The 13,937-nt window shown below is 46.2% G+C and overlaps 1 protein-coding gene across 2 annotated transcripts in view; it reads right to left on the bottom strand.

Moving 5' to 3' along the window:
• Window positions 1–1,237: 1,237 nt before the first annotated feature.
• wdfy4 (WDFY family member 4) overlaps window positions 1,238–13,937 on the bottom strand; it is a 351,018-nt gene continuing 338,318 nt past the window's right edge. For both annotated transcript variants that reach the window (XM_085970369.1, XM_085970368.1), the window contains 2 exons: window positions 6,220–6,334; window positions 1,238–2,773 (listed from right to left, as the gene is read on the bottom strand). In XM_085970369.1, the coding sequence (XP_085826495.1) occupies window positions 2,707–2,773; window positions 6,220–6,334 (182 nt within the window). In that variant the 3' untranslated portion in view covers window positions 1,238–2,706. The remainder of the gene's footprint in view (window positions 2,774–6,219; window positions 6,335–13,937) is intronic.

The following is a 13,937-nucleotide window of genomic DNA, read 5'->3' as shown; positions in this document are numbered from 1 at the left end:
ACACAGCAACATGATAATGACCAGATAATCTGTTGTAATTATGTTGATTAGGGGATAAATATTGGCCAGGACACCGGGGATAACCCCCCTGCTCTTCTTCAAAATAGTGCCATGGGATCTTTTATGTCCACCTGAGGGAGCAGATGGGGCCTCGGTTTAACGTCTCATCCAAAAGACGGCACCTCCGACAGTGCAGTACTCCCTCAGCACTGCTGAGACAGCACATGTGAAAGACATAACAGTCAGACTAGAATTTTGTGCTCAAGTCTCTGGAGTGGGACTGTGAACCCACAACCTTCTGACCCAGAGGCAAGTGTGCTACCCGCTGAGCCACAGCTGACACAAGTTAATTTAGCACTAATGTGGGATAGTATGATGTGATTTATTATATTTTTCTCTCATTCATGAAGATGAGTTTGAAATATAACAGTAGGTTAATGTTCTGTCCCTCGTCTCACTAAAGATTTCACATGAGGGCACATGTGAAAGACATAACAGTCAGTTCAGGTCACAAAGAGGTTCTAGTGTTATGCTTACCCTTACATATTGGACAGTGCAGGCACACTCCTGAACATATGATGCATAGACAGCTTATGCAAGTGAAAATAGAATTAGACAGACTCTTTCTAAAACAGAGTGAGAATATGGCAAATCCTTTATAAAACAGAGCAGGAATAGGTAAGTCCTTTATAAAATAAAATGGGAGTAGGACAGATCCTTAATAAAACACAAGAGTAGGTCAAATCCTTTATAAAGTAGAGCGAAGGTTTGATAGGGCTGTTATAAGACTGAGTGAGAGTTGGACAGACCCTTTATAAAACAGAGGGAGCAGTTGATAGGTTCTTTGCTAACTAGAATGAGAACTGGACAGAATAAACCAGTGAGAGTTGGAGAGGCCCATTATAAAGCCGAATGAATCAGCTAAGCCCTTTGTTACAAAAACGGAATCAGCTAGCACAGAATGAGAGTTGGGCAGACCACTTATAAAAAGGAGCGAATCAGATAGGCCATTTACAAAACATCAAGTGGGACAGGCCTTCCCACTGGAAACATGTGCTAACAATTTTCATTCTATTCTTAAACGATTAGGAATGATACACTTGGCCATGTTTTGTAATGTTAAATTGCTACGGGTTAATGCACAACCTTAATTGAAAACACATTGAGTAATGCCATACGATCCGAATCCACAAACCCCAACATCCGTGAGAAAGAACAAAGCAAATTTGTGTCCACATTCTCTTCCTGTTTATCCAAACTTTATTTGATCATCTGTATTTACATAATTGTAGAAAACAATAATCTATTGAGGTACGAACGCTGAATGTGATCGTCCTGTGAAAATAAAAGAAGTCCATAGTTGCCGAGCAGAACCAAAATCCAATATCAGCTGTATGGACCCTTTTCGATCCATTTATAATGTGTAGAAAGGATAGGTTAAATCCATGGTAACAATGTGAGGATACATTCAACAGTCACGAATTCTCACTGTCCCATTTTGCTCATTGGATTGGCAATAAACGCAAATCTGACAATTTACCCAATGAAGAGTTTTGTCAAATTGCAATCCTCATTTTAAACTCTGCTATTTCCAAACGGTCAGGAAAAGCTTTACTGTAAATAATCGCCCTTCATGCCCCCACATCCGAAACTACCATTTGAACATCTGTTGCTGTTGTAAATCAGGAAGTTTGTTCTATAATTTGTGGCCCAAACTTTGGCTAAGTGCCTTTTGGAATGAGCGCCTGAAGGACACATCCAACCTCACTGATTTTCAGATCCCAGCAGGCTGCCTGCTAGTGAACTTAGGTTGCTGCAGGACATGTTCCAAAACAGCTCAAAAGAAAGAATAGAATTGGTCCCGACACCTTGTGTTTTGGGAAACTTCACTGTCCTAAAGACGAAGAAGAATTTTCTCCCTCTCCAAAAATGCTCATAGATTGGCAGCTCTTCCCTATAAGTTCGACAACACAACTGAGTGTGAAGCTTGAGCCAAAGCAAGCGAGTTCTAACAGAGCTACATGAATGAGCTGATCAAATGCCTGCTTTGGAAGTTTTAACTTTTTAATCTTTGTCCTTGATCCCTGTATACTTATCGTGTATGACATTGAGTAGTGCTACATCAACCTCTTGAAGTAGGTAATGTCAGTCTCAATGAAGCTTGTTTCTCTTAAGCCTCAAGATCCAATTGTTTTGCATGTACTTCCATTCAGGAGGAGTTCCACTAACACGTGTCGTATTATTCTGAGAGCGGGTACCACCTTGCTCACTGGGCATTGTTGCTGAACTTAGGTGATGCAACCTTCAGTGTCACAACACCTGGAAGCCACACAATCCACAGTCAAGTCAGAAATTCTCCACCCCTACTCCCCCTTAAAAAGCACCTTTCCCCAGAACGGCCAGCTCTCATCGCTGTGAATTACTGTAAATGTAAAATGTTCCATTGCACAAAGTCATCATTTCCAATAAAATTTCAATAACTTCAAGTACTTAAAAATTATAATTTCAATCAAATTTTTCCATAGTACAATCGCCAAAACTTTGGACCAGTTCAAATGAACACATGTTACTCCAAATGTATGTAAGTGTAATCGTGCAGCAGAAAGCTCTTGGAGCAGGTGCTTCTTCAGCCAATATATTCTTCACTGGAGGCCGTTTTGTCTTTATGGATCCATCATCATTGATCTCCCACTTGCAGTTATTATTTCAGCCTTCAACAGACCAACTGTAGACTCTGCCCCATGAATCACCAACAAATAGTTTAGCATGATTCCTGTAAGGAAAAAGCCAGAGACTTTTAACTATCTCCGAGCTCATCGAGGTGAAGGATGGCATAACAACACAAATTCTCTCTTTTATTTTCCCTTGAAGTCCCAATATGTAGGCCAGGATTTGAGAGCTACTCAAGAGTCTACTTTGTCCCAACAAATTTGCTCAACGGTAACCCCATAGAAGCATCCTTTGCTCTGTTGGTATGTTTTAGATCTTAGCTATTTTCCATTTAGACCTTCAATTCTATACTGTCTCCACAGTGGTTGAAAAGAAGAAGCATATTAAGGACAGGACCAAACACTGGGAAACGGTAATGAATCGAGCAAAACTCATCCACCACTTGTGACCCTGAACAGATGCCGTGAAGCACCACGCCTTCTAAACCAGTATGCCACTCAGCTGTCCAACAGATTGGGGGCGATTTTGTGAAATGGAGGCGCGTTGGAGACGGGACTGCTGCTTGTCGGGTTTCAGTCCCGCCTCCATCGAGTTGAGGCCAACCCACGCTATTTTCTCTTGATTGACTTTGTTAAGCCCGCCCAATGGGCTTAGCAGGCCAATTAAGGGAAAGCTGGTTGCAGAGCACGTCAACGTATGACATGTCATCTGTCAAAAAATTTTGACAGATGAATTGTCGTCGTTTGACAGCTCTGTGAAGCTGTCAAACAGTGACAATCTCTGCAGTTTGATGAGGTCTTGCATACAAGACCTCATCAACCTTCTTTCTTTTACAGAATTCAAATGTTTGTTGCCTTTGAGAAAGCAATGGACATCTCTCATCTGCAACACGGAGGTGCGAGACTCTCCGTATAGAAACCGACTGAAGCCTGCAGGAAGAAACAAAGGTAAGTACACTTTTAAAAACACTTAGGACTTAGCTCAGATACTCACCTCTACACTCTTGCACCCATCACTTACCTTCACACCACACCTTTGCACCCACCGACCCCTGCAGACCCAGTACTCGCCTCGCTGAGCTGGCGGGTTTTGGAGCCATCGGGAAGCCCGCACTTGGGATAATCCTATTTTCTGCCTGTTAACAGGCAGTTAATAGGCTTTAATCCCTTCCTGCTTCCAAGGAGACGGGACCCGGCGCGGGACGGCTACCTGCCTCCTGGGAAGATGGCACGGAGGCGGGTTTGCCACCCGCCCCCAAATTCTGCCATTTTCCTGGCAGCCCCGCCTCCATACCCGCCTCCCCAGGACTAAGAAAATTGCCCCCATTACTTCTGGAGCTCTGTCTCCCCCGGTGATTTAGTGGGGCAACTACATTGCCTGGTGGGTGCTAAGCCAGATGGGTCAGTATGATCCTAGTCGGCGCTGTTAATTTATCTCGGGTGGAAAGGGTGCTACAATTGGCCTTGGTACCCCAGGAGAAAGGAGGGGGGGAAAAAAACAATCAGCCAGGGTTCCCTGCTCCAGACTGTTTTTCGGCAACCCTGGAATGTAGGATAAGAACATAAGAAATAGGAGCAGGAGTCGGCCATTTGGCCCTTCGAGCCTGCTCCGCCATTCAATGAGATCATGGCTGATCTTCTGCCTCAATTCCATTCACCGGCCCTATCTCCATATCTCTTGATGCCCTTACTAGTCAGAAATCTATCGACTTCTGTTTTGAATATACCCAATGACTGAGCCTCCACAGCCCCCTGGGGTAGCGAATTCCAAAGATTCACCACCCTCTGTGTGAAGACATTTCTTCTCATCTCAGTCCTGAATGGCCTACCCTTTATCTTGAGGCTGTGGCCCCTGGTTCTAGACTCTCCAGCCAAGGGAAACATTCTCCCAGCATCCACCCTATCTAGCCCTGTAATAATTTTGTATGCTTCAATGAGATCCCCTCTCATTCTTCTGAATTCAAGAGCATACAGGCCTAGTTTACTAGGATCAGGGCAAAATCAGACTCAGCCACACCCACAATAGTCAAGTTCAGTTCAGAGTGGTGAACAGACTTGCCATGGAGGCAGCTGGTGTGGACAAATTAAAGGGAGCGCTGTACAGATTTTTGAAGGACTGGGTGATTGAGGGGTATTGGTTTCTAGAGCGATCCGGAAGGACGGTTCAGAGACGATTCACACGGTTGATTCCTGAGATGAGGGGGTTGGGCCTATACTCATTGGAGTTTAGAAGAATGAGAGGTGATCTTATTGAAACATATAAGATACTGAGGGGGCTCGACAAGGTAGATGCAGAGAGGATGTTTCCCCTCGTGGGGAAATCTAGAACTCGGGAGCATAGTTTCAGAATAAAGGGTCGCCCTTTTAGAACTGAGATGAGGAGGAATTTCTTCTCAGAGGGTCGTAAATCTGTGGAATTCTCTGCCCCAGAGAGTCGTGGAGGCTGGGTCATTAAATACATTTAAGGCGGAGATAGACAGATTTTTGCAAGATAAGGGAGTGAAGGGTTATGGGGAGCGGGCAGGGAAGTGGCTTTGAGCCCAAGATCAGCCATGATCTTATTGAATGGCGGAGCAGGCTCGAGGGGCCAAGTGGCCTATGCCTGCTCCTACTTCTTATGTTCAAGTAGCTGTAGACACTCTACCTGAAGACCGGCCACTTGGTGCGAAGTAGCAGAGGGTGGCTGGTACCCGTGGGATCATCCCTTGGCATGGGCCAACGCCTACAGATCCTAGGAAACTACAGGTCCAGCAAAGACTCCGCTGTCCTTCCAGAACGCTCTAGAAACCAATACCCCTCAATCACCCACCCCTTCAAAAATCTGTACAGCGCTCCCTTTAATTTGTCCACACCAGCTGCCTCCATGGCAAGTCTGTTCACCATCCTCTTTGTCAAGCAGTTCATTTTAAGCTGTCCGCGCATCTTCCGTCTTCTGCTCTTGACCCCACGCCTCCAGAAGAGGGAAGGAATTGGAGGGACTTAAAAAAAAAAATTGACCACGCCCTGCGGAAAATGCAGTATTTTTGAATTGCTGTAAATAATTGGCTGTATTCGAAACTTCAACATACTTTGATAGCTCAAATCAATTACAGCACAAAAGCAAAGTACTGCGGATGCTGGAAATCTGAAATAAAAACAGAAAATGCTGAAGATACTCAGCAGGTCAGACAGCATCCGTGGAGAGAGAAACAGAGTCAATGTTTCAGGTCAATGATCTGACGAAGGGTCATCGACCTGAAACGTTGACTCTCTCCACAGATGCTGTCTGACCCGCTGAGGATTTCCAGCATTTTCTGTTTTTATTCCACCAATTACAGTGTGCTGAACAATCAAAGTTATGCTTCACTTGGAAAAAAATTAGACTCGTTCTTCTCTTCCCAGCAGATTTCGAAATGGTGATAAACCTTCTCCACTAATTGTAAACAGGACGTGGGATGCAGAACTGACGGAAATTCCCCTCCGTCTCTTAAGGTTGTAAATTGTGCTCTCCGGTTCGGATGTGCGCCCTCTGCTGATCTCACTCTGAGCACTCAAAGAACAAGCAGGTTACCTGGAGATGGCCAGCGCCGTGACTGCAGGATTCCTCTTGTTCTGTTTCCCTGCGAGCGCGTTGCTTCTGCTCAACCCTCGACAAAGGACAAGGTGTCGTTCCCATCTGTAACCTGCTGTGGAGGATTATTAAAAGCCACGGTCATTACTTCAGGCAAACATGCCAGTCAAGTAGATGTCTTTTTAATGGCGAACGGGTAGCGTTCAGCAGTAAACATCCAGGGTTAATCTCTGCCTGTCCAGTAATGTGAGGGGATGTCCCAATTTAATTAAATTTTAATCGTGATGTTCAGCGAAGCTGAGCTCTAATCAGGAATTCAGATTTGTGCGTTATTAAATGCCTTCTAACTTGCAGGGTTAGGTCAGTAGTGACTCATCCTTGGTTGAAAGTGCCCAACATCTCTGTGCTATCGATCTCCATGGCTAAACAAACAAAAAGCATTCGCTTAAATAATAACTGCTATTTCCCGGTTTTCAGCTCGAAGGTATGCAATGATAATTGAAGCTATAATTACCCACAACAATGGGGAAATTACTACTTAATTCCCAACCACACAGCATTGCGTAAGGTATTTAAAGCCTGTAATTGCCACTTATTTTCTGTTTGTAAAAAGGCAATGCAGGGTTTACAGACATGGTGTGACAATCAGATTGTCAGCACGCACCGCACAAGGTCATCATTTGTGGCATAGAATTTTCACCGGCAGGCCTGGATTCGGATTTTAAATTTCACTTCATTTTTCTAGACCCATTTTTTTTTCCAAGTCCTCCCCTCGGCGACATGCAACCAGTCTCCAACCAACGAGGTGGCCGGATGCAAAAAGCAAAATACTGTGGATGCTGGAAATCGGAAATAAAAATGGAAAAATGCTGGAAACCCTCGGCAGGTCAGGCCGCATCTTGTGGAGAGAGAGAAACAGAGTTGACGTTTCAGGTCGATGACCTTTCGTCAGAAAATGGTTGAACAACCAGCTCACGGGCCTCTGCCAATGCTGCTCCTGAGGAGGTTCTTCGGAGGGCGATTGAGGTGTCTCACTGTCTGGTGTTCCATCCTCCTCTACGGAGAAGTGCCTGGTCCCCACTTGGCTGTGCTATCTGGGAAATCTGCAACAATGCACTGCCCCATGCTCTGGTCTGTTGATAACAGATTTTAAGGGAATGGGAACCGTTTGGGCGGGCTCCTCTGATGGAGTAGTAAGCACATGGTTCACGGTTTGATCCTAGACTGACATTGAGTTAGCTGAAACAACAACAGAAAACGCTGGAAAAACTCAGGAGGCCAGGGCAGCATCCGTGGAGAGAGAAACAGAGTTAACGTTTCAGGTCGATGAAACTCTGTTTCTCTCTCCACCAACGCGGCCCTGGCCTGCTAAGTTTTTCCACCGTTTTCTGTTGTTGTTGTTTCGGATTTCCAGCATCCGCAGTATTTTGCTATCGTATTGAGTTAGCTGATCTCAGTTTGGGCAGCAGTGGACAACAGACCTCAGTGCCTTGGGCTATGGAATGGCGGCGGTGGGCAGGGGGGCGGAAATCAGTCAGGGTTCCCACTCCATTGGAGGATGTTGGCGCAGGCTTTAGAAAGGCTTGGACTTGCCTGGAAGTGTGCTGGACATCATGTAGAAACAGGCCAGGCAAGTCCAAGCCTTTCTAAAGCCTGCGCCAACATCCTCCGATGGATGTCATTTTGATTCAGGAAGAAACAGGAATGCCAAAGCAGTTCCTCAAGGTTTAATGCTCGGGTGCATGGCATGACTATTTTCCTTATGTATTAAGTGGCCAAGGTGTAGTCATCAGAAAGGAAACTCAAGAGTAGAAATTATTGTTGGTTGTATTGGTAAACAAGCACAATGAATTCAGATCACTCTCCTCCATCTGTTAATTGAATGGAGGTATTACACATTTAAAATAAAAAAGGGTTAACACCTCCATTAAAAAACAGGCCAGAGAAATATTATATGAGTGGCTTAAGGAACATAGGAATTGTTAGACGAGAAAAGACTAAGGTCCATCTAGTTTGCCTTCTACCATCCTGGTAGCCGCATTATACAACAGTAATGGAGTTATTGGCTAATCATGGCAATTAATCTCCATCAATGAGTCTACAACAGACCCAGACATGAGGCAAGGGAAACCCCGGTAGTGGAGAGCTTTGGGAACAATAGGTCCAAAGTCACCTGTTCCTCCCAAGCATGTTATACTTATCACACGTCATGTCTCAAATTGCTCATATACTGTATCACAAAATGTTATCTACTGAAAGAATTATTTCTCATTTGCATTTGAATGAATCAATATTATCTACTTTCACTGTCTCCTAAGGGAGCCTGCTCCATAGATTGACCACTCGCTCACTGAAATGTTTCTGTAGATTAGTGTTGAATTTACCCTCCTTTCCAGCACAGACTGTGTCCTCTGGTTCCACTGTTCTGGACAAGGTGAAACAGCTCGTCATGGTCTACATCATCTCGTTAGACCCACCATCACCAGTAGCAATGTCTACCCTGTATGATTGTTGTTTGCAGTGTCTCCGTCAGAAGAAGAATTTAGAATCAGAACCCTCTTGAGATCTCTGCGTTCCTCCAATTCTGGTCTTTTGAGCATCCCCGATTTTAATCGCTCCACCATTGGCGGCCGTGCCTTCAGCTGCCGAGGCCCTGAGCTCTGGAATTCCCTCCCGAAACCTCTCTGCCTCTCTCTCCTCTTTTTAAGACGTTGCTTAAAACCTACCTCTTTGACCAATCTGCCCTAATATCTCCTTATTGTGGTTCAGGGTCAAATATTGTTTGATAACGCTTCTGTGAAGCGCCTTGGGATCTTTTACTATGTTAAAGGTGCCATACAAATACAAGTTGTTGTTGTATTTCCTGCTGGTGTTCCCAGTAGTCGGACAGAGGCAGTATATCTCTTGCCAGTGGGGCTCCGTGCTGTTTGTACAATTTCCCAGCACACTTCCATTCAGTCTCTTATTTATAATTGACGGATTTCCTACAGTGCTCTTTCAATAGATCAGCTAGTGTAGCAACCGAAAATGAATAGATGGATTTTTATGCTGTAATTTGCTATTTATTTCTGAAACATAATTAACTTCCTCAGTGCTGGTTGATGGGGATTTTCCAAGGCACCCAAATCCAGGCTCAAATTTAACTTCAGAGTTAGGCTTGGGGTCAGTCAGCTTTTTTTTTGCTCCCACCTTAAAAGTGCACATTTCTGTTGGGTTATGGTTCCATGGCATCAGCTGTCACCTGGCACCTCACTTAAGTGTGTGTGTGTGTGTGAGCCTAGAATCGTGAATAGCAGCAGGCTATTCCACTGTGGAGGGCATCACAGCTGGGGCTGATCCAGTCTACATCTGACATTCAGACCCCTACATTTTCCGGGAGGGGGTGAGGGGGAGGTGGGGGGGCGAGAGGTGGCGGCAGCTTTCAATTGTGATCAGACGTGGAATTGGCTGATCTAGAATCATAGATTCATAGAACAGTTACAGCACAGAAAGAGGCTATTCAGCCCATCGAGCCCGTGCAAGAGCACTTCAGCTAGTCCCACTCCCCCACCCTTTCCCCAGAGCCCCGCAATTTTTTTTCCTTCAGGTACTTGGCCAATTCCCTTTTGAAAGCCACAAGTGAATCTGCCTCCACCACCCTTTCAGGCAGTGCATTCCAGATCCTAACCACTCGCTGCGTAAAAAAGATTTTCCCTCAGGTCGACTTTGGTTCTTCTGCCAATCACCTTAAATCTGTGTCCTCTGGTTCTCCACCCTTCCGCCAATGGGAACAGTTTCCCTCTCTCTACTCTGTGACCCCTCATGATTTTGAACACCTCTATCAAATCTCCTCTCACCCTTCTCTGCTCTAAGGAGAACAACCCCGGCTTCTCCAGTCTATCCACGTAACTGAACTCCCTCATCCCTGGAACCATTCTTGTAAATCTTTGCTGCACCCACTCTCTAAGGGCTTTTCCTTAACCGAAAGACATTGTAGTCCCTAACTGAGACCAGCATAGACCAGAGGTTGAAACTGGCACCTTCTGGCCCGAATGTGCCACATCACATGACGTAGTTCGCCACTGAGGACGCACAAATTAACTTTGGTATTCGTTGTTCCCAATTACAAAATGAAAAATGGGAGCTGACTGAGGTTCCTGCTGGTGACCTGCAGGAATCATGATGGCCTAAATGGAGATTCACGGGTTACATAGAAGCATAGAAGATAGGAGCAGGAGTAGGCCATTCGGCCCCTCGAGCCTGCTCCGCCATTCAATGCGATCATGGCTGATCATCCAAACTCAGTACCCTGTCCCTGCTTTCTCCCCATATCCCTTGATCCCTTTAGCCTTAAGAAATATATCTAACTCCTTCTTGAATATATTTAATGAATTGGCCTCTATTGCCTTCTGTGGTAGAGAATTCCACAGGTTCACCACTCTCTGGGTGAAGAAATCCCTCCTCATCTCTGTCCTAAATGGCTTACCACTTATCTTTAGACTGTGACCCCTGGTTCTGGACTCCCCGACCATCGGGAACATCCTTCCTGCATCTAGTCTGTCTAGTCCTGTTAGAATTTTATAAGTTTCAATGAGATCCCCTCTCATTCTTCTAAACTCCAGCGAGTATAAGCCCAATCTACCCAATCTCTCCTCATACGTCATTCCTGCCATCCCAGGTATCAGTCTGGTGAATCTTCGCTGCACTCCCTCCATGGCAAGAACATCCTTCCTCAGATAAGGCGACCAAAACTGCACACAATACTCAAGGTGTGGTCTCACCAATGCCCCGTATAACTGCAACAAGACATCCTTGTTCCTGTATTCGAATCCTCTCGCTACAAAGGCCAACATACCATTTGCCTTTTTAACCGCATACTGCACCTGCATTCTTACCTTCAGCAACTGGTGCACAAGGACACCCAGGTCTCGTTGCACTTCCCCTTCTCCCAATCTATTGCCGTTCAGATAATAATCTGCCTTCCTGTTTTTGCCACCAAAGTGGATAACCTCGAATTTATCCACATTATACTGCATCTGCCATACATCTGCCCAATCACCCAACCTGTCCAAATCATCCTGGAGTTTCTCGGCATCCTCCTCACAGCACACATGCCCACCCAACTTTGTGTCATCTGCAAACTTGGAGATATTAGATCTAGTTCCCTCGTCTAGACCATTAATATATATTGTGAATAGCTGGGGTCCTAGCACCGATCCCTGCGGTACCCCACTAGTCACTGCCTGCCACTCGGAAAAAGAACCGTTTATTCCAACTCTTTGCTTCCTGTCTGCCAGCCGGTTCTCTATCCAAGTCAGTACCTTGCCCCCAATCCCATTTTACACGCTAATCTCTTATGCGGGACTTTATCGAAAGCCTTCTGAACGTCCAAATACACCACATCCACTGGTTCTCCCTTATCTATTCTACCAGTTACATCCTCAAAAAATTCCAGTAGATTAGTCAAGCACGATTTACCATTTGTAAATCCATGTTGACTTTGTCCGATCCTGTCACTGTTTTCCAAGTGCTCTGCTGTTACATCTTTTATAATGGACTCTAGCATTTTCCCCACTACCGATGTCAGGCTTACCGGTCTATAATTCCCCGTTTTCTCTCTACCACCTTTTTTGAATAACACAGGGGTAACATTAGCTACACTTCAATCCATGGAAACTGTTCCAGAATCTATAGAATTTTGGAAGATGACCAGCAATGCATCTACTATTTCTAGGGCCACTTCCTTAAGTACCCTAGGATGTAGATTATCGGGCCCTGGGGATTTATCGGCCTTCAATCCCGTCAATTTCCATAACACCATTTCCCTACAAATACTGATTTCATTCAGTTCCTCCCTCTCATTAGACCCTATGTTCCCCGACATCTCTGGGAGGTTATTTGTGTCCTCCTTTGTGAAGACAGAACCAAAGTATGTATTTAATTGGTCTGCCATTTCTTTGTTCCCCATTATAAATTCCCCTGATTCTGACTGCAAGGGACCTACGCTTGACTTCACCAAGGTTCAATGACAAGCCCCTTTATTCATTCTCCTGGGTGCGTTATTTAATTGGTCTTTAGATTTTCCCTTTGATAGGTCTTCACTCCTGACTCCCATCTCCCTACATGTCCTTGTTCTCTTCCTCTCTTTCCTACTCTAAGACGCTCCTTAAAACCTACTTCTTTGACCAAGCTTTTGGTCATCTGCCCTAATATCTACCTATGTGGCTTGATGTCAAATTTTTTCTGATAACGCTCCTGTGAAGTGCCTTGGGATGTTTTACTATGTTAAAGGTGCTATATAAATACAAGTTGTTGCTATTGTTCATCTGGAGAGCTGGGGTGACCTGGTCTGGAGGACTGCTTTAGTGAGGACAGCAGCTCCCACACTGATCCCACTGAGGTGCTGCAGCTTTTGTTTCCATGCAGTGCTCGATCTCCTAACCCAGTGAGAGGCGAGACTAAACATTAGTCAAGAGTGAGACCCAAACCTGACACTTGCTTCTGGATCCCACTGCCACTATTACCAAGGCTTCTTGGGACATACATATTTCTCTTTGTAGCGCACATTTCGCAGGTGCTACCGAGTGGAAATGGGGCAGCGGTCACTTACGCCAAGTCTCTTCCTGATTTTTGCTAGCCCAGGCCTTTTCTAAATGGGGAGAGCTGGACCTGCACGTGTGGGAGGTAGAGGGCGAGTACTGGAATGTTAATGAGGCTGATGGAGATGCTCTTGGACCTCCTACCTCATTTTCCTTCCACTGCCACCCATGGGTACCCACTTTCAGTGGCAGCCCAGGACGCTGAAGCTGGGCCTTGCATGAGGATCCCACTCAGAATATAGGGGTCAGCAGAACCAACAACAATAATTTGCATTTATATGGTGCCTTTAGTGCAGTAAAATGTCCCGAGGCACTTCGCAGGAGTGTAATCAGACAAAAATTGGCACAAAGAAGACATTAGGACAGGTGACCAAACGATTGGTCAAAGAGATAGGCCTAAAAGTTCAGTTGCTTTGCGCCTCCCTTTAGCGCTAACGGGGTGCAAAGCAACTACCGCCTGGGCACGGCGCCACCAATGCATCCCGCGAAATTCAGCAGGAGGTTAGCAGCAGCAGTAACTGTTAGTGCCCCACGGCGCTGCGCCGCCAGCGGTGACATCATCGCCATGGGCAGTGCCCTGGCCGCGATCTTCGGTAGCGCCCCCCTGATTTACCGCCGGAACGGCGCTATTTAAAGAGACGGTGCCGAGCAGCCATTTTTGTAGCTGGCCGCCTGCCAGCCCCTGCCCTCTCTGCCTTCCCCGGCTTCCTCTGCAGCCCCCTCTCCGTGGAGTGCCGGCTGCGCTCCGTGAGCCGGGCTCTTTGGGCCCAGCTGGGCCCCGGGTCGTGCTGCACTAGGCTCCTCCCCTTTAAGAAGGGGAGGAAGGCCTGCAGTACCGCAGTGTGACGTGCCGCAGAGCGTGGTGCTGTGGCACGTAGCGCAGCGATATTCACTCGCAGTGCCCCAAGAAGGAGGCGGGGCACTTCCAGTAGCACCCCGCTTCCCTCTTGGGGCGCTACCGGTGAATTTCGGCCACGGGGGCGCTCATTTTGTTGGGGCACTAAAAGTAGCGACCCGGCGAAGTTAGTGCCCCAAAGGGGGCGCAACTCCATTTTTCCCCCATAGGGTCTTAAAGGAGGAGAGAGAGGTGGAGAGGTAGATGTTTAGGGAGGGAATTCCAGAGCTTAGGGCTTTGAAGGC

The sequence above is a fragment of the Somniosus microcephalus genome, chromosome 29 (genome assembly GCF_052327205.1).
Source record: "Somniosus microcephalus isolate GS21.2 chromosome 29, FLI_Smic_1.0, whole genome shotgun sequence".
Taxonomy (NCBI): Eukaryota; Metazoa; Chordata; class Chondrichthyes; order Squaliformes; family Somniosidae; genus Somniosus; species Somniosus microcephalus.
The sequence above is the reverse complement of the archived record's forward strand: the minus strand, read 5'-3'. Positions and strand labels throughout refer to the sequence as shown.